Here is a 21,580-nt window from a genome sequence, read left to right as displayed (position 1 = left end):
AGCCTGTCTTTAGTGGCATGTATGTGTTTATTATGCCTAACGATAAGCAGGTCTTCTTGATACTTTTGATACTGTTGAAAACTTCAAATTAAATTGGAATTGGGAGGAGAACAATACGATCCACAGTTGCATACAGGTTTCACTTGCTAAAACTTACTGTGGTGGCTGCAGGTAGGAATTCTATAGTGTGCAAGCTAGTGCCTATGCAGTTTTTTCTAAGCACCACAACTCCAAGTCTAACAGAAGGATTACTAAGAAATATTTACCTTCATTTATCATGTTTTCAGTATTGACTATGTTACTACAGGTGGCGGAAACCACCTACCTGGCATCATCTCACTTTGAATACTAGGTCAAAGAAGGTGCTACCAGGCCGTCGCTTTCTGCAAGTCATATGCTGCTTCTCTGTCTGATGTTCTACTGCTGTTAGTTCGTCTGCGTTGTTACATCTGTGCAACTCAGAATAATCCCTATATTCGATACGTTGCTACAGACAAGAAAGAAAGGAACTTTTATATATTCAGGATGAGAATGCAAATGACTATTTTTATTTAATAAAGACAGATTGTTGAGCCTGGCACTAATTTTATCCTTTATTACCAGTGAAAACATGAGAACTTGAAGTACATCCTGCTTCCATACCAGGAAAATTGGCTCAAACTGGAAGGAGGAAGACATAGCGTAGTTTTTTTGTGGACTGTGTCCTTTAAATGTTAGTTTACAAAGGCATTCTGAGTCAAGAGGCCAATTTTATCCAAAAGATGTTTTTTAAGATGCATGTAGCATCTTCAGACAAAACAGCCAAGATGAAACAGTTTCAGAAACCTGTTGGACTTCATGGATGCATCTGATTGTTGCTTGGGAGCCCGTTCTGGGAAGGATGCCCACCTACCTGCGCGGCTTCTCTGGCTGGTGGGCTTGATTTATGCACTTGAGTAAATGATCATGTCATATAATTTACAAAGAGCATGTGACACCCCAACTAGCTGCTGGAAAGTCCTCTGTTTTAGCTACATAGCTAATTCTCCGGATAAAAATCAGTGTCTGTAATTCCTTTTTACCACTTTCTAGTCCCTGCTTACAGCATGATGGACTTGTAGATCTCACAAATAGGATGCCGATGCCTTGTTACACTTTGGTCACAAAAACTTTTCATTGGTTACTTTGCTTGTAATTTTAATATATGACACCAGTTTCCTCTCTGCGTTCGACTGGTTTGGACTAACATGGGAATGAAAAATGAGTCAATGTAAATTTTTTGCTAAATGAAGGCGCTAAGTGTTGACAGGATGGCTGATTCCAGCCCAGAATTTTCTCTGCATATAAACATAGAATACATTTCATAAACCAAAACTGCAGTTTTTTGTTTGTTTGCTTTTGGATTTTGTTCCAAGTTCCTTGAGAGGAGATGATCCTTAAATGAGAAGAAACGCTAGGATGTGTTTCCATAAACTTGTATGGGAAATACTGTGATAACAACGCACCAGAAGAGCAAGCAAAACCTGGAGTAAGAAAGCTGAAATTAATGTACAGATATTAAGAAGAACAGAACAGGACCCAGTCATCTTTGCAGCCAATATTCATTGCTAGGAAGCAATAGAGGTTTATATTGTTCTATTGATATAGTTTTGGTAGATTTCTGGCTTGCTGTAATTGTATCACATTCTACTTTTGCATTATTGTCTGAACTGTAACCTCGCACTTCTAGAAAATCAGCATTTGGAGAAGCTGTGTTATCATATAAAAACACAATCAAAGTTTTATTTTGGTCTTTTTTCCACAGTAGCAAAAGTCTGGTTAAGTTTATGTGCCTTTGTCTTTTTTTCTCTGCTGCTGATGTTACACTGTGATTGTGTTTGCCTGTATGATTCATTACAAGCTTGCTGGCAGATGGTCACGTACACTTTGCAAGAGTGCTTGATGCTAATAATAATCAGCTTTCAGCTTTTATATATTTTTTTCCTAGGGTCAGTAATGTATGTTATCCTAATGCCTAGAAAATCATGGTTGTTTTCAGTCACTGTCATCGAAAGACTTTTATCCTTCAGTAAAAAAGGTTTCTCGGTACATGGTCAACATTTCATGACTGAAAGTTAAATTGCATGTATGGATGGTAGCGACAGAAGTGTTAGTGTTCTGTCTTTCTTATATGAACAAGGGGAGGAATAATTGTTTCATGTGACTGGTATGTGCTAGAAAACCTCCTGGCTCCTGCATATGAGTGAATTTTGGTGGGTAAGCCATTGGAGCCCCACAAGGGCTATACAGCTAAAGCTTCAGAAATCCTGCTTTGTCTTACTTGATCCCCACACTTGTTATGGTTGAAGGAAATTGTTTATGTGTATTTTATTGTGTAACAGTAAATCAAGCTTATATGCAGAGTTTATCTGTAACAGTTAAAATGCTGTCAGTCCAAAATACATTCTATTTATTTAAATGGTGAAATTGTAAAGAACTACTTCTATGTAGCGCAGTAAAATGTGTATATCAAGTAACGTTGTTTTATAAGAGAAAAAATGTGTTGAATTATGTGCTCTTATCATTATAATATGACACAGACATATTTCATGGTTTTTTTTAATACCAAGACTAACATGTATTTAACAGTACTTCTAAATGGAATAGCTGAAGAAGCCACAATATGGTGGAACATCGTGGGGACTGTTTATAGCTATCTTTGTGTTGGAAAAAGAAAATTTCTAGTCTAGTGGTTTTAGTGGAGACAGCTGTTGAGATGCTCTTGATGGCTTTTGTTTATCATAATTGTAGTACACTATATCCAGGCAATAAAATTGGTTGTAAATCTGACTCCCTCAAAACACAATGTCATGCAATGGTTCCAGCAAAAGTGAATCTTAGTCATTTAATTAAAGTTCCCTTATTTTTAACAAATTCCTTGCTGTTTCTTCATTTAGTCATAAGCAAATGGATGTATTGCAACTCTGCTTATGTTCTTGCAAGAGCGTATGACACTGAAGTCTGCAACAAGGTCTCTACAGTGTAGGATCATGGCCTACAGACCTGACAAGATATTTTTCTGAATGTAATTCTCAGTTACAGAACCTTATTCATCTCCTGAGAGCATTACAAAGTATGTTTTAGCTGATACAGATCCTCTTCTCAGACTCTTTCGTAAGCGTGTCTAAGGCATGGTCTTAACTGCTGCATTCTGTCCTCCAAAATCGAGCCAGAAGTGATTCACAGCTAATAGGAAGAAAATACTCCATGAACTTCTGTCCTGCTAGTCTTAGTTTCGCTGATATAAAAGTTGTAATAAGCTCCTTTGATTCCTGACTCCCATACCTTTGCTCCAGCCACACACAAAAAAATGATCAATTTCAAAATTTATTCATAAGATAGTTGCAGAACCAAATTCCAGCTTCAGCTGATTTATTGTGCATTGTTTTTGATTTATTGTGCTTGTGAGTATATGTATGTATATATAGACATACTTCTGTTCTTGTTCTTACTATTTTGTGATTTATTATGTGTTGATGAGATTCTAGTGTAGACCTTGGAGGCTTTTTCAAAGACAAGAAGTTCCATTGTCATGTTATTCTTACAATGATTTATATCTTGTGCATTGAAGCTATTTATCAGAACTATTTAAAATATCATCTAAATTCATAATTTTTACAAACACTGTTATTTAATATTTGCCTGAAGTTGGTCCCAGAGGCCGCAATCAAAAAAGGGCCTCACTTTGCTAGTCGGAATATTACTATTACGAAGGTAGTATTTCTTCATTATTTTCCACTGAACATAAAACCGGACTTTGCATCTTAACACATTGTACAAATCCAAAACAAAAGAGAGTGTCTGCCCCAGGGACCTTTTGATGTACAGAAGAATATTTCCATCCTTTTTTTTTTTTTTCTCTGTCTGGCCGAAAGGTCACACTTTACCCATATTCCATTTTAGCAGATTTATTTGTGGCCCAGAGGCTTTATCAACTTCATTTCAAGTGGAAGACTCTGGCAGTGGTTGACATGAGGGACTTTTACCTGTGGAGCCGATTCCAGGCAGCCTGATTCTGCTGACCTTCAGTCGTCTCTGCTGCATGGCGTGACTTTTTGTAAAGCTACTGTAGAGAGAGAAGTTTAACAGGAGCGTGTTTGCCCGAGGGAGGGGAGTTTTATGGGTAGTCTGAATGGGGTGGAATTTTGTTCACTGTTTTAACAGTAACTGTTAATTAGTGTCTTTTAAACTAATACATTTTGGACAATCCACGGGAAAAGTGTAAAAATTCTGCTTAATACTAACTTCCTAGAATCAAAGGAAATAAACAGTTAACAATCAGCTTAAAAGTGTCCTCGCTAGCATGTTAAAACTGAAACACTTGTCCTAAAGCTTTAGTGGTCTACCAAAAGTTTTGCCTAGCCTCACAGAGTCCTGACTGAATTGAGGTAAGTTTTAAGTGCCTGAAAGAGCTGCAGTTTCTGCACGAAGCGAGGTCAAACTCTGCAGGTTTTATTGAGGATTATTATTGAAATTCTGGGTTTAGTCTAACATGAAGGAGGTAAACAACTATGATGTTGATTACGAAGTGTTGCACAAAACTTTGTCATGTGAAATTACACAGTTGAGTTGATTGTGGCATAGAAGAAAACTATAAAATAGGAACAGCATGAATAATTGAAAGTTCTGTTGGTCGCATTCCATTAAGTTTCTCATGTGGCTCAGCACATGCTTATAAAACAAAATATGTGCCTTCTTGAAGTGATAGCATAGTGTGATCCCATCGTATTCTCTGCGCAGTGTGGATTGGGCTGGTTGCTGCTCACTTATGTAGGAGATGCCTGAAGGAGATACATTGGTTCATCTAACATGCAATTAGACAATGTTTTTTCTTGGGTTTTTCTGTTTTTTCTGGAGGTTGATGAGATAATTTCTCAAATTTAGGATTTTTTTCAAGATGAACTGGACTATTTATATTTTCATCCTGTCTTTGGAGGATGTTGCAGATGTGGTAGTGGCTATTTCTGTTATCAGAAATCTTCAGCATCCTCTGCTGGCTTCAACCATTTACAGTGCATGTTTCTTCTGCTGCAGCCAACTGGGGTTTTAACTGCGTTTGCCTGAAAACTTACCTTTGGTTTCCAAGCAAAAGAAGCAGTGCTCTCCACAAAGATCTAGGGTGCACACAGACACTTTCTAGCCGTAGTTACTTATCCAAAGTGGCATTTGTCTGAATAATTATAACTCCTGTTATAATGTCATTTTAAGTTTGAACTTCTGCCTTGGTGAATGAGCACTTCCAATTCCAGGGTTAAATAAATTTCAGAAAGAAACCATATATGTTGTAATATGTAGGCTGTATTGTACTTAACCAGACAATTAGGTTATGTTGTGTTTGCAGGTCTGGTGTTTAACTTTTCGTGGGAAGTTGTCTTTCTCGTGGTAATTGCAAATGAAGTAGACAGAGGGCTTTCATCTGTAACCTAAACATTAACAAAACCTGTGAAAATGAAGGAAAGACATCATGCTGAGGAAAACACAGGATCATTTCTGTTAAAAAAAAAAAACCAAGATTTTCAAATCTTAAGTATCTTAAAGGATCTAGCAAGTTATAATAATAGGTGAACTTTGCTGTACGGAATAGTGTATTTCAAGTATTCTCGTGTTCTAAAAAGGTTTTTTAGTAACTTCACACAGATGCTATTATGTTTGCATGGCATTAGGGGGAATTGATTATTACCTTTAATAGCTTTCATGAGACACTTAGTCAAAACTGTGTTACCTGTGTTTCATCTCAGAGAACTGCATGCCGTAATTAAGTGCATTTCAAAAACCAAATTAAACTGAATGAACGAAGTAACCAGTAAGGATGTTCTCTTGAGCATTCATTCTTACCATGATGAATGATGCTTGTTTTTCTCTTCTCTTTAATTAGAATGTTTCTACATTTGCCAAAGAAAATGTTGGAATGCAGACAAAAACTGAAATTATAGGAACAGGGCTTGATGTAATAGCTTATTTGTAAAGGAAACACAACTTGTTTGGTATTTTATTGAAACAGGAAGTTCAGAACCTCAGTACACACAAGCACAACAAATTCTCAGGTGCTAGTTGAGTCATCTGTTGTTGGAAGTAGTCTCATAGAAGGCTTCCCCTTGATTTAGTTTTAATCTTCAATTAACAAAGGGAAGGAAATTACATACAGATTTAGTTTTAGATTGTGTGCAAAGCTCTCTGTTGCTTTTTAGCTGTCACCCTGATGTGCATGCTTTGTGAGTATGTCATGCTGGCACAACCGGAGTGTGTCCGAGTGAATATATTCAGCGTTTAACGAGCAAAAGAAACCTGATGTATTACATTTATGAAGGCTTGCTTAATCAAAAAACTCTGATTTCTTCCTCCTTCTAGTCATCTCATGCCTGATTTCAGCTTTACTGCAAGCTGTAGAAGAAATCATCTGTGATTTGGTGATAATTGATAAAACTACTCATTTAAGTTTAGTATGGGATTAGTTATTCTTTAATTGTCATGTTTGTAATAATAGGTCCACTATACAGCAGAGCAGAGCATGACGATGCCATGTAGTTTTGTTTAGCTGTGAAAGCTTTAAAAGGCACTTGGGAGTTTGTGTGTGTATCTTCTCTGTAGAAGACTTAGCTTTTCCCCTCCTTCAAAGGTCTGTATGACACTGGCCTTCTTTGAATGAGAAGGATTTTGTTGAATTCCCTCCAAATCCCATCATTGCTGTTCCTCTGTTTAACCCCAGGAATACTCCAGTGTTGTGGAGTGAGTTCTCCTTTCCCCTACCAATGGTCTGAGCAATGACGGCTTTGTAGCACCCCCAGTCCTGGTCCATACAATAAGGATAAGTGCATTAGCACTTTAATCAATAATGTCATTTTAAGAAAAAAAAAAAAACGTGGGTACAATTAGAACTATCATGTCAGCTCCTGAACTTTAAAGTTAATAGAACTTTAAAAATAAAAACAAACACATGAACCAGTGAGTGTGCAAGACATTTTTAAACCTTTGCCCTTATGCAAGGCTACCTAAATTAAATTCTTTTTCCCCATCTTCTGAGCAGTGTATATACTTTAGTATAGTAGTATGCTTACAAAGTGTACCTTCTTTTACCTCATGTTAGTTTGCATTGTTATAGGGCTAAAGCTGTATTCCTGATACACCCACCTTATTCCCACTGATTTTAGTGGGAATTCTGGATTGGGACAGAGCAAGAGATGGTAAATACTTATTTACAGACTTTTAATAGAAAACTAGTGTGTAGGAGAGGAGTTATTGAGCATTTGTATTTTATCTGAGCTATCCAGTTGTCTGATTGGAAAACAACTAGTAATTTTGCTTGAAGACCACAACTGTTTCGTGCTTCAGAGTATTTATCCTGCATCTAAGCTCAAATACCCAGTTGCTCATATTTTATACAGTATTTGCTGAGTACACTTTGGTTTTCAAATTGCAACTGCTTGCTTATGCAATGACAACCTCTTGAAAAGGCTTTCTGCTCTCACTAAAGCACTTCAGATAAAATCCAGACAGGCTAAAAAGAAGTAGCCTTTCTGTCCTACATCGCTCTTAGACGAAGAGCGGTAGGAAAGGAACTCAGAAAGGAGGACAGGGTCAGCAGTTTGACCCTACAAACTTTGCCCAGCTAGCATGAGAAGTCGCTGAAAGTCCACTACCATAATGTCTGCCTAATTCTCTGTATTTAACCGTGTCATAGCTGGCAAGCTCAAATTTAAAATAAAACCAAATTTCATATTGCATTTATAACAATATTTCTTTTTAAAAGAAGTTTTTAAAAAGATCAGCATTACATTTGCAGTAAACAGAAGTGGACTTTTTGGTGAATCAGGGATTCACTTTTCAGTGAATCTTCCTGCCACTTCAGATTTGCACTTTAATAGCTTTACCAGTATAGTCACACTTTTACCTTCATTAGGATAGCCTCTGCAAATATCAGTTAAGTCAAATGAATATTGGTCTGTTATCTTTGTAACTAAAAAAAATAAACTAGAAGTAAGCGATAGGAAAGAAAAAGAGTCAAAAAGTTGTGACATGTTGAAATCCCAAATGCATTTGAAATCCTAATCAGGAGTAAGATTATGTTCTAAGTGAGACTTATGTTCTAAAATGGCTTCTTCTCACTTGGAGCAACAACTGAGATCCAATGCTAGACTTTTGTTTTCCTCCAGCGTTTGTTAAGGTTACTGACACAGTGTCTACTTTCCCTCTGTAGCCTCTTGAGAAGAAAGCAGTGAGGTAATACTCTGCAAATGCGTTTGGTGTATCAGGCCACAAGCTGATAAGCGTCAACTCCTCAACGCAGATATTGGAATCTGTTATTTTTAGAAGGGTGTCGTTTGGTACCATGCACAACTTATCATTGGGGTTTGTGAATTATTTTTTCACTTTGTTAAAATAAACCTTTTTCAAAGGCTTGCCATTATCTTGAAAAATTCTCTGGTTAAAAAAAAAAAAGAAGAGGAACAGAGAGAATAAATTTGGTGTCAGGTACTATGCCTTTGCCCTACCAACTTTCATAGCTTTAACGTTACTCTGTATTCACAACATAAGTTGTTCTCCCTCAGCTATGCAGAAGACCATCCCAGCTTGCTGTCACAATATAATTCTTTCTTCTGTAATCTTATGTTATTGTTATGCTAAAAAGTGCAGGAGTTCAGGAAAAGTATCTTCAAACAGAAAGTGTCAGTCGTGTCCTTTGTTTAGCACCTATGAAGAAAGCAATCCTCTCAAATAAACTTTTCTTGAGTAATTGTCATTTAAGAACATGATTGACAAAAAGCACCTGGTCAAATATTTAAGCACTTTTTTTTTTTTTCTGTGCGAGCTGGCAGCTCCACTTGCCACTTTTCGTGCCAGAGGATTACATGTCTTTGCTTTCCATACTTCCTACTGGGTCTTTTCTTCCAATTTGTGACATAGATTAAGTGAAGAAGCGATGTTATTACACAGAAAGAAGTACTGCTGCCAAGGAGCACTAATCAGGGAAATTGTAGACCAGAAGTGATTGTGATAGTAGTTCTATCAGGAGTTTCTGAAAGCAACCTGAACCTGGTCTAGTTTCGCAGCTGGCAGCGTTCCACAGCAGTGGCGTCCAGTTGTGTGATGCCAGGTAATCTCTTTGAGTGGGTTTATTTCACTTTAAAGACTTTTCTCTGTCGAACATTGATGTAATTTCTGTCGACCCTTTAGTTCATATTTTAAAAACCAAGTGTTCCCTGCTAATTATCGTTGTAGTGCACGTGTTCCACTGTAAGTACAGAGGTCTGCATGTGACTTCTGAATGCACCTCTCTGGGTTTATGCTGTGCTCAGTCATTGCCGTGCATCATTTTTAAACAATTTAAGAAAAAAAAAGCTTTTAATTATACATCACTTTTTCATTAATATGTGGTCTGTTATGTTGTAATACACTGGGTGCTGAACAGAAGCATTTTATATTTTTGTTGATGAGGGAATACTTTAGGCTGCCCTACTTAGAGGGTACGTTTTTCCTCTGTTGATACAGAAAGAAAAAAAAATTAAAAGAACAAAGCAACTTCTTTAAAAAGTAATTTGCTGATGCCTGTTTTTTTAAAGCCAAGTCCATTTTACTTGTCTTGCTGCAGCATATGAAAAAAAGATTGAGAAAAGTCAATCCTAAGAAATTTGAAGGAAAACGAACTCGCTGTGTTCAGGCTTCAACATATTTCATAAAGCTGTTGAAAACCAAACCATGAAAGCCAGATTTATGAGCTTTTTTAAAGTTATTTGTAGATTCCCAAGACGATTGTGTTCCCATCACTTACTGTAGCCTTTAAAACTCAGATGACGCTTAAAAATATTCATGTTTGGCACACACTGAGTTACTGCTGGGCGTTGCAATGGCATTCAGCTAAAACTAAAGTGTAGAGAGAAGAATGTACTCTGCTTTCACTTAAATCATTTCAGTCTGTTGAGGTAGAGCAAAAGGACTCACTTATTCATGATTTAAAGATAAAACTAGGAATTATTTTTATGGTTAAGATTACTTTTATTGTGGGTTAATGCAACCGTTTAGGGAACGAGCCTTTTGGGAGCATCTGTGTAACCCTTCACATTTGCCAGGCTTTTCCTTTCAACAAGATCACTCACTTTGTTATTACTGGAATAGAAAACTCTTTTATTTATCAAAGCATTATTCATCTGCACTTTGCCAGGTAATAGCAAATCTGTTGACAGCACTGGATTTATCATTTACTGTTAAAGGCGAATGGAAGGATTCCCCACGTCCCTAAGCCAGCAAAACAAAAGTCATTCTTGAAGCTAGCTGCACAATATCCTGTGGTGATTACAAAAGAAAGTTGGACTGTCCAAAATTATTCCATATCTGAAAATTCTAAGGAAGTTGAAATGAGCTTATAATTTTTAATGTATTTTGTGCAAAGACTAGGCTTCCATGCCTTGTATCTTCATTATGTGTCGTATTTAACCATGGGGAGTATCAAGTTGTGTTCCATGAACTGCAGCATGTTACTAGCTCATGGAATTTCTGTTTCCATGCGGCCTTTCATCGGTGAAATGTACTTTACTGGAAATGTATTATTTCAGTCTGTATAAATGCAGATGTGTTTACTCTCATATGATTAAATATTGCTGTTGACTTCATTAATACTTCATTCCTTAAGCTGCTCTGATGAAATTAATGACCTATTCATAGATTAGGTACTGGTCTCGTGCAATAGGTACTAGTCTGTTTAAAAAAAAGCCAACAAATAATTGGTCTTACGTGGGTTGGGAGAGTTCAGTAAGCCTAGAGGATACTACATATACAAGTATGGGCAAATGGTTGCAGTACGCGGGGATAAATGCCAAGGTGCAACTAATGTTTCTCCTTCCTGTTGCCGTGTGAGAATGAACTATGAGGTAACAATAAGGGCAAGTTGCAACTCATATAAAAAAAAGGGGCTGAATTTAGTTGAGGTCATTATTTTTGTGCAGGTAATAATTCAGTTTGAGAGCAGCATCCCATACCTGCATCACTACCCCATTACATCTGCCAGAAGTGACTCCATGCTCACTCGTGCCTGCGTCTGTAAGCCAGCAGTGCAGATGAAGGGGGAGGGTTCTGCAGAGCGCCTGAGCTAGTGCCGAATGCACCTTGCATGTAACACATGCTTCAGGCCTCAGGGCTCGTCCCAGTCTGCTCCCCTGGACTGGGCCCACCTCCTGACTGTATTTCATCCAGAAGGAGGGCAGTCTGGGCCTCTGATGGCTGCTCCACAGTGGGAACCAAAAGTACACTCAACAGGAATGACCAAGAGATTAGTTTCAAAAGTGCATTCCCAGCTTGAACTAAACCAGTAAGAATGTAAGTATCTTTTCTGCCAAAGGTCTTGTGAGGATATATCCAGCTAGAATAGATCTTTGTCAGCTGTGAGGGAAAACATGTCCATGTATATATTACATACATTTTAAAGTCATGGCTGGTTGTCTAAAGCAAATTATTTGGAGGCTCAGATTTTCGTGGTTTGTACGTTGGCTCAACTGCGTTTGTTCAACTGTCAGCTGAGTTAAGGGAAAAGACTTTCTGATTTTGCTTTACTTCCATTGCGTTTTTGAGACATGTGAACTTGCATGCACTTAAAAACTGAGTCAGATGGAGAGTCCCACCAGTAGTGCCAGATACAAAATGGTGGGTTCAACACGGCTCACTTAGATCTGCTGCACAGAGGATATGTATGTGTTCAGATCAGCTCTTTGTCATGCAGGTACCGAGGCCACTGCACCAGCACACAGTGGAATCGTTGGCATAAAATGTACAGCTATCCCATCCATATACTGCGTTTGTTGTCTAGGATTTTGTTAAGCTACCAGGCTGGAAAATCTGATTAATCATGACCTAAAGTAGTAGAACTGCATATTGACTCTGTCCATTTTTTAATTGCTAAACTGTCTTCATCTCAGCCCACAAGTTTTCTCACTTTCACCCTTCCGATTCTGCCCCTGTCCCACTGAGGTGGAGGGGGAGCAAGCGGCTGTGTGGTGCTTAACTGCCTACTGGGGTTAAACCATGACAGACTGGAATTAAAATAACCTTGAGAGATAAAAGGAATGATCAGAAACAGGTATGGTGGAGTTCAGTAAGGACAAGTGCAACGCAGGGAGAAATAATCACCTGCAGGAACACAAGATGGGATTAACCATGTGGTATTTTTAGAAGATCCGAACCAATATATGTCACCTACGCCATACTCCGGTAAAAGAAGCAAGCATATGCTAGGACGTGTCAACAGGAATGCTGTACGTAAGAGAGGAGAATTGCTTGCGGCGTGCAGCACAGTGGAGGGGCCTGAGCTGAAGTGCTGTGTCTAGCTTGGAGCACTGCGCTTCAGGAAAGATGTGGATCCACTGGAGAGGATCCAGGGGAGAATAACAAAATGATCGGAGGTCTACAAAATATGACCCATGAGCAAAGACTGGAAGAACTGTGTTTGTTTAGTCTAGGGAAGAGAAAACTGAGGGGAGACATGATAACAGTCTTCAACTATTTAAAAGGTTGTGGCAAATAGGAAGAGAATAAATTGTTCTCCATGTCCCTTGGCACTAGGACAAGAAGTAACAGGCTCAAAATGCAGCAGAGGCAATTCAGGTTATATTGCTAAGAAAAGCTTTCCAACTGCAAGACAACATAAGCATTGGACTAGATTATGTATGGAGGTAGAGAATTTCTGTCTTTGAATTTTACTGGGATCCTCGGGGTCTTGTCACGTGTAGTATACGTAACCCTCGAGGTGTGCCAGTGATGCAGGGCTCAGAGTCACACGTGCCATCGGATACCACTTCGGAGCGATGCATGGCACAGTGCTGCTTTGTTGATCTCTGGGCGAGGAAAACACCTCCCAAATAGAAGTAATAATTATTTGCAGAATTTTAACATAAATTTGCAATTGCAGCTTGCAGTCTCATCACTGCCTAGTAGTCACTTGAGTTTAATTCTCTTGAGACAAGACAAAAACAAGGATGGGCAACTTCTTAAGGTATTTCTGAAGCAAGGTTTAAATTTCTAATCCTGACAAAATCCTGCTTTTGTTAGGTAATCTGTAGTGAAAAGATTTTTTAAGTTTCAAAAAGAATTCATTTGCATTGAAACCAAACACAAACATATTTAATTCAGAATCTTTTTGAAGTCACAAACAAATAGTTATGGTAAAGTGACCACATCTTACAATCATAGCAGAGTGTTTTTAAGTGATGTAGATTGGAAATACAGCTCCTTGATTTAGAAGTCATACTTATCCTCAAAAGGGTAAAGACTTATTGTCATACCCTAATTTGTTTTTTATTAATCTATAGTTGATAATGTTGATATTACATAGTATTTAAAAATAGTTTTACCTCTGGAAAACAAGGAAATTAAACTAAAAATAAGTGAATTTGTTATCTTTTTTCCTGCAAAAATTTTATATGCCGGAAAAAATGGTTCAAACATCTTCCAGCGTAATTTTGAATATCTGCCAAACAGTAGATTTATTTGCCAAACATTTTCATACAGTATTCCCACCGGGACTCAGTCTTTCAGAGAATAAATTGGTGAAATTAACTTTTCTTATCAGTCTATGGGATTTGAGAGAAGCAAGGTTGCCTGCCAACTCGCAGTGGAAAGAAACAATATCAGCTAAATTGCCTGGATTCGAGTGTTCTTCCCTTCGCTCTCATCTTGGCCAGGAAACACTTACATGAAGGACAATACAGAGGAGGGGAAGAAACTGTGTTTTGAAGAACTTGCCAGATAATACAGTCTTGACTGTATGCTGTTTCTCCTTCTTTTACTTTCCTTTTTATTTTTCAAGACCAGACATTGAAGGTTTCTTTGCTCTGGACCTAATTTTCCACTCTGTCTTCTAAAACTTTCTCCCTTTCCTTCTGGCTCCCGGCTCAGTGCACCAGTCTTCTGCTGCACCAGTGCATACCGAGTTTGCCCGTACGTCATCTCCGTTGGCGTACGCGTGCTGCGGTGCTCGGGTAGCTTTATCAAGCATTCCGAAGGTACGTTCTCACTTCTGTCTGTCAAAAGGCTTATGCTTCTCCAATTTAACAGAAAGGGAGCTTCTCTTTTAGCTAAATGACATTGATAGCCACTGCAAAAGCGTCATTTCACTAAATATTCAGAAATAAGGATGTAATATTTGTAAATAATCTGCAGGAATATTGCAAGTTGAGTTTTTCTCTGAGAATGAAAAACATCACTAGCAATAATAAAAGCACGTCGCGCCAGAGTGGAGTAAGGTTCTGGGTGCTGCTGAGGTAATAGTGTGGCAGTATGGCTTCAGCCAGCTGGGGTCCTGCATCCGTGTGATGAGCCATTAACTTAGATACCATTCTTCAAAGCTGAGGATCTATTTGTTTGTGAAACAGCTTGCTGAAGGAAGTTGTTTCCAGCTCTTAACATGCTCTTTTATACTGGAAAGCACTAATTTATTTATCCAGGACAGCATTTCAATGTAATTTTTAAAGCTTTTAGTGAATATTATTTCAATTTTAGTATTCTCAATGTGTTAAAAAAATACCAGCAAACTGCTAAAATAAATTATAAGAAATCAAACTAAAATGATTAGCTTTTAATTTAATTAGAAAATATATGGCACACATTGTTCCTGCAAAAACAGAGTTGCTGTTTGGTTAGTCGCTTCTGTTCTCCCATTAGACCTGGTACTTAGAAAGATGAAAAAGAGAGCATTTCTGCTTTGTCCTGCAGGAGTACTGCATTGTTAACACTAACTTCCTTGATCCTTGTAGGGTCCTGCAGATTCTGCAAATTCCTCACGGCAGGATAACTGTACTTTCAGCAGCCTGCACGCCGCACTAGGCTCCTCTTTATCAGAAGCAGGCTGGTGCTCCGCTTGCGTGGATGTGTGGGAGCCCTTGATCTTTACGTGTACACAGGGTTCCACATACGTGTTTTTCTTTTAAATTTTTACTAAGTGACAGACTGTCTGAAAATGCGTATAACCATGCAAGTGTAACGTTTCCTCACAGTGTTGTAGCTTTGAGGGTGTTCTTCACGTAGGTCTCTGTACAGAATTACAGTAAACGCAAATGTAAACATTACTTGGCCAGTATATTTGTCCGTACCAAAATCATATGAATGTTAAAATCTTAGAGCTTAATATTTCCCCAGCAACATCATACAACTATATTAAATGAATATGCTATTTTATGCATCTCTTTTTGTTAGATTTGTGGGTTATCAAACCAGAAAGTCTGGGTTTTTTGACTTTTATCAATTTTATGTTTTTCTGTCATTTAATAGTTACAAAGTGGCGAGCTAGTCCATAAGAGTTCAACGGTCCCATCCTTTTCTCTTCAGTGAAAACAATCAATTTCTTATCAACCTCAAATGAAATAATACTTGCTTTTTATACAGATATAAAACATAAAATATACAATCTTTTATCTTCAAACATATCTGCAATTTTATCTTCTGCTGCTTGCATTTAATAACATGTACTTGTTATTTTTGCGAGTAACAGTAACCAGATATAATAATAGCTTTCCATAAGTTCAGTAAATACTTCATTAAAAAATAGCTTTTCAAATAGGTGTTGGTAAGGTTTCCAATCCTATGTTAAATGCTCAAACAGCAACAATAACTATGTTAAATGCTCAAACAGCAACAATAAAATAAATCATACATTTATTTTTGTAGATTTATTTATCTCTGGTGAATAAAAGAAATTAATAATAAAAATTTACCATTATGCATACATTGATCGTGTAATGCCTGCACAAATTTTTAGACATGTAATTATTACAGTTGGTTATGTTTTAAAATAGCACTTCACATTTTAAATTCTAGCCTACAAATACAATTTCTATTAATTGTACTAAGTCAGAAGCGTATTCTCCATTCAGGTTTTGTGAAGTATCCTCATTCTAATAGCATTTTAGACTGCAGATTTCTTCATGGGCTATTTTCTGGCAGTGCACTGAAAATTGTGTGCTGTACATAGGACATTAGCAGTTTTAATGCTGAAAAATTCCAAAGTACCTCCAGAAGAATTCGTTTTCTTTCACTTTCTGTTGCGTGAATTCAGGTGTCCCTTCAGAGACAGTACCTTTGTGGGACGCGATGGCCATCTCCTGAGCCTCAGAAACAGATCACACCTTTGGACTTTCATGGCAATTCTGTGTTTGTTCCCGCATCAAACCCAGCAGAAGCTATTTTCATAAAGTTCTAGGCAAAGTTGTAAAGTTTTAGGGTGGTTGTTTTTTTTTTAATATATGCTCTTCTGGTTTGTGGGGATTGAAAATCAGTCGCAGGAGGGATGACAGTAGGTGAAATATTTGGTGGAGGTTTTTTTTATAATGAAGAAAGTCTTCATTTCTTTATCACACATTCCCCATAAGTTTTACTTCTGTCAAGAGTGATTCTTTTCGTTCCTTTCAAAACTTTGGTTCAAACAAACATCTAAATGAATGGTACATTTATGAGAAATGCATACATATAAGAGGCATCATCCTGCCATTCACCAGCTAGTGAAAGAATGAGGTTAACACTTAGCATCTCACCAAAAAGTGTAAATAGATGCTTTTATAACATTTTGTTTTTCTGTCCATCTGCTAATGAATATAATTAGAAAGGAAAATTGGTGCTGTCTGTTATCACAGGGACTGACACAACTGTAACCGTAACTACTGACTGATACATACACAGTGTGTGGAAACAGTCACTCTTGGGCTCTGACATTTTCCCAGGCTTTTGGTCTCTGTGGAGGAATTATTTATTTATTTGTACAAGCTGACGCGAGATGTGTATGGGTTCACAGGGCTAGGAGCAGCCCCGGGGTGCCGCGAAGGCTTTGATGTTGCAAAGGCAGCTGAGTCAACTCAAGGGGAAGAGCCAGGCTGTGCCCCGTCGTCCCACTGCCAAACCTGGTGTGGTTTCTCGGTACCACCGAGGTGGACTGTGTTCTTCCCCTGTCCTCCTCTCAACTGCCCTGGTGATGCGCATAGCTGGAATTTTGAAGGCAGTTTAAGAAAATCCTCTCTATAACATGTCAGCATTTCACTTTCCCGGATTCCTGTAATATGTACTAAATGTGTAGAATAAAGCACGCTGCTTGTGGACATCAGCTGAGGCAAGCGCTTTTGGGTGCTTAAAACGTGCATTTCCTGATTAGCTGTGTACGCATTTGCTTCTAATATTACTTTACTCCAACAGTTCTCTCTACAGGAAGATATATCATATAAGTGAGTTCTCATTCCAGTGGCAGCAAATAAATCCTTTCAGGGAAGATGTTTGAGGAAGTGGGAATACAATCCGCTTTTTAGATCATATTCCCTAAAATATATGAAATAGCAGGATTGCAACAAGCTACATTTGGTGTCTTCTATCTAACAAAGGTGCTATTGCCTTTTTAAGATAACAGCTTCTCAATCCTAATAATTTTCATGTTTAAAATCTTAAGAGTTCCAGGTTGACCAAAACTGTAACTTCCGGTAGTTTCCTATTTGTGCAGGTTTTTAATTCATTAAAATGAATGATTGCAGTCCTAGTAACACCAAAATCACAACACTGCTCTGTACATCAGAGATTGCAAAGTGTTTCATGCCCTTGAGCTAGTCCCATTTGAAGACACTGACCATGGCCTCTAAGCCTCACAAGCCCCATCAGCAAGTGGCACTCTTCGCAAATTCCAAATCTGATATCATATAATAAAACCGTACAATGATTCCTTTTCTGTATTTCATGACATCAGGATGCCCAGCAGACAGATACTCATAGAAGAGCATTCTGCTCAGGTGGAGGTAGGCAATACTCTACTGAGTCCAAAACCAGATCTTCTGCACATGTGTAAAGTGTCAACTGCCAGTTTACGTACACGAGGGGCCATCAGATATATTCAATGAGTTTGGGTCCTCCAAAATCTGCAACATAACTCTGCTTTGAGACTGTGATCAACAAAATTATTTATGAGCTCTTTGACATCCATGAGACAGGATGAGGTGCTGTGTCATTCATAAACCTAAGTTCACAGAAGAATAGAAAATAAAGGCTATTTCTTGGATTGTGCTTGAGTCTTTTTGGCCTGCTTCATCCACAGCAGTCACTGTCTTAATGACTTGCTGAATTCAGAATGCAAAGGATCAACTTAATTTTACTTTCAAGAGAGCAGCCAAGGAATTAACAATCAGAGAAAGTTGAATTATTTATTGATGGAGGAGATCTCAAAATTAAGATTGGGATTGACTTCTCCAAGAACAGCAGAGGAGAGTGGCACAGAACCACTGAGCTATGCAGTCCCACTTTAGCGTGGGCTTCGTGCTTTCCAGGTGCTTCATCTAGTGAATTGATCGAAAGTGCTAAGGCAATTCAGTTTGACTTTTATCCAGGGGTCTGTGAACGTGCCATGAAACTGTTTGGCCTTATATACCCCTGTAAATCAGGTGAAGACTCTTACTTTGGCTGCACATCTGCCAAGGACACATATTATTGCATTAAATTCTTAAGTGCCTATGGGCTCACAGCAGGTCTGTGCCAAGATTGGAGGAAGGAATCCACTCAGAAGTAATTTCTTCCATTGTTCCAGTTACACCTCCTCGCTGACTGCAGCTTCACATTCAGCCGTCTCATATAAACCAGATACATGCAAAGTGACCGGGCCTCTTGTAATGTGCTCATCTTGATCATCTCTGTGAAAAATCCCAAGCATCGCAGAACCTGAAACATTATTTTTGTTCTCATCTTACTATTAAGTCCAGTCTCATTATAAATTTTCCAAACTTTGAGAAGAGATACAGAATCAGACACATTACAGACATTAATTTGTCAGGTCAATGGCAACCTCGCTGTAAGAAATAGAAGCTTGCTTTTTTATGTAATTTTAGTATGAAAACTTTATATTGCGTACACTCCTCGTATGCACTGCTTTTATGCATATTATAGCTAAAGGAGATGGCTCTAATTGCTGAACCACTGTCCTGCCTGGTAGATACAGAGAAGAAAATTTGCTTCGTGTAGATCAAGCACGTTTTTACTATAATGCTCAGGTGTTACAGGCTGCACAGCACTCACAGAGGACTTCTGGTTTTGTTTTTGTGGAGACAAAAGAGTTTGCATTAAATGGTTTGCTCTGAGTTCTGGTACACTTGTGTCGCTTCATACATCTGAGACAAAATGCAGTTTGTATTTGTGGAGCACAGGAGGGGAAACGGGGTCCTAAAGTACTTTAAACTCTGAACTAGATATGTTTGTAACGCGCCCTGATACAAACTGATGAGCACCACATATTGTAAAGGCCTTCACGGTTTGTATTTGTGCTGCGAGACTATTTATAATATCCTTTAATATTTCTGTGTGATGGCCAATGTTATAAATGTAAGAATGCAAGATTATGGTGAAAAATAATACTGTCAAGTGCTTTAACAAGTTTTATAGGTAAACCGTCTAACCTACAACAAAATAGACTCTGGTTTGGGAACTGTATTGATCAAGTACAGAAAATTCTTTATATAGTTTACCCAAGGATTTCTGATACACCTGATAATCTAGAAGTTCATCCTCATATACTATAACTTTTTTTCTGAATTAAAGAAGACAAGGGCTAGTTTTACTTCAAGTGGAAATGCAAAACATGGACTAATTAATTTCCTTGTTTCCTCAAATATAGATCTGCAGACTTCAGCGTCACCTATCAAGAGGAAAATACCAGCAGAATCTCTTTTCGAACCAGCCTGTCATGTTTGTGTCTCCTACCAGCCAGCCACCCCGCAAAAAGCTAATTGAACTTATACAGCTGTCAGGAGGGAAAATATGTAAAGCCTTACGTCAGGCAAAAATCTGTATCGGAAAAAACACAGGAAAGAAGTATCAGGAAATAAAATGTTTATCAGAAAAATGGATATTAGGTAAGACACTAAATTTCAACTCATATAAAATATTGTGGAACATGTATTCAGAAACTGACTGTAAGTCGTTCACTAAACTGAGATTATGGAGGGAAAAAAACGGAAGAGACTGCTAGAGTTATGTTTTCAAGAAAGCTGACTCCATGGTGAGGACTCTCTCTTACGACTAAGACTGCTTTGTGGTGGTTCTGCTATTCACCATTGTCATCTTACCAAGAGCAAATTTCACCCAAAGATTTTCAAATTTAGCTTTTGTATGACTGTTTCATTTAGAGCAAACTAAATTATGGGGAAACCCCCACAGGATAATTGCTTTTTAAAATGGCGTGTATTTCAGTTTTAGATGTAATAAGATTTTTAACCAGTATAAACTGGCATAGCACTACCGAAATACAGTAATTGGCACCCTCTGATAATCTATCCTGAATTATATATTGTACATCTGAAAGACAATTGTCTGTAGTCTCTGTTTCACTTGCAAAAAGTTTGTTTTTAAAATCTGAAGTTAAGTTTCTAAGAGTTATTAGTCCATTACTTTTCCGTTATGGACACCACACTTCTCAAGATTATCTGTCTGCAGGGAATCAGGTGTAAAACTGCGATATCCTCAGCCTCAAAGAAAAGCTTTTGATAATCCATGTAGGATTCACAGCTTCCAGCCTGGCACTCTCTCTTCTCCAGACAAGATAAGGGTATTTTCCAAAAAGGGACCTTTTGCGTACTAGGAAAAAAAAGATTAAATTTCTGTCATACACTATGTCAGACTCCTCTAGATAGTGCCTCACTCAGACTCCAGCAATAAGTGTACTACATGAATTGATGTTATATGAGACTAGACAAGCAAGTCCCAGTCTCTTGACGCTTAATGCTATCTATCAATTCATAATGACTACAAACCCGAAAGAAAACACCACTAAAGAAGTAAGGAAAAGTGAGCCATAAGGGAAAAACACTCATCTAAATGCAAATGTTATGTGATATTTTCTTGAAGTATAAGATAAAATTGTGAAGATTTGAGAGAGAGGCACAAGAAGGCGTTATTGTTCTTGCAGTATTGTCATTTGACTGCTCTTTTTTTAGGGTCCTTCTGGGTCTGGGTTCTCAGCTCCACCAAAACTGTTTTATGCCAGAAATTGCTCTGAGGTAGATTGTTTTATAATCTGCTTCTTGTGCATTTTATCTTAAATAATCCTGCTTTTTTATTTCTTTTAGATTCAATCACTCAGCATACAATATGTCCCATGGAAAACTACATTTTTCAGCTGTGAGCTAACTCAAGAGCTTCCATATGGTTGTAAGGAAGCAAGTCTAGTTTGGATTCAACAAAAATCTGAGCTGCGAATAAAATGCCTAAGAAAGCGCCAGTTGCATTTTTATAAATACAGGAAAATGTTTTCTACATTTTTATTACTTGTGTAAGTGTTCATCTTGTGAAATCTTGTTTTTTTTCTAATAAAGTACTTCCCTAATAAAAGTTGTCTTGCTTTTATTTATTTGTTGAAGACCTTCGGACCTAAAAGTGAATGAATCATTATTCACTGGGAGGAGTGGAAAGATATTTTCCAATTTCTAAGTGAAGCTGATCATGGTACAGTGCAGTTAAAAGATCTATCTGCAGTGTGGGTGAGCGTGCCTGAGCTAGCTCTGGCGTAGTCAGAGCCGTGCTGCCGATGCAGACACACAGATTCTGTAGGCTCCTCTGTTCCGAGTGCCTC

The 21,580-nt window shown here is 37.9% G+C and overlaps 1 protein-coding gene across 2 annotated transcripts in view; it reads left to right on the top strand.

Moving 5' to 3' along the window:
* MCPH1 (microcephalin 1) overlaps positions 1–21,292 on the top strand; it is a 132,730-nt gene extending 111,438 nt beyond the window's left edge. For both annotated transcript variants that reach the window (XM_075414706.1, XM_075414708.1), the window contains 2 exons: positions 19,628–19,865; positions 21,078–21,292. In XM_075414706.1, coding sequence (XP_075270821.1) covers positions 19,628–19,865; positions 21,078–21,133 — 294 coding nt within the window. In that variant the 3' untranslated portion in view covers positions 21,134–21,292. The remainder of the gene's footprint in view (positions 1–19,627; positions 19,866–21,077) is intronic.
* The last annotated feature ends 288 nt before the right edge of the window (positions 21,293–21,580 follow it).

This window comes from Opisthocomus hoazin, chromosome 2 (genome assembly GCF_030867145.1).
Source record: "Opisthocomus hoazin isolate bOpiHoa1 chromosome 2, bOpiHoa1.hap1, whole genome shotgun sequence".
Classification (NCBI taxonomy): domain Eukaryota; kingdom Metazoa; phylum Chordata; class Aves; order Opisthocomiformes; family Opisthocomidae; genus Opisthocomus; species Opisthocomus hoazin.
The sequence above is the reverse complement of the archived record's forward strand: the minus strand, read 5'-3'. Positions and strand labels throughout refer to the sequence as shown.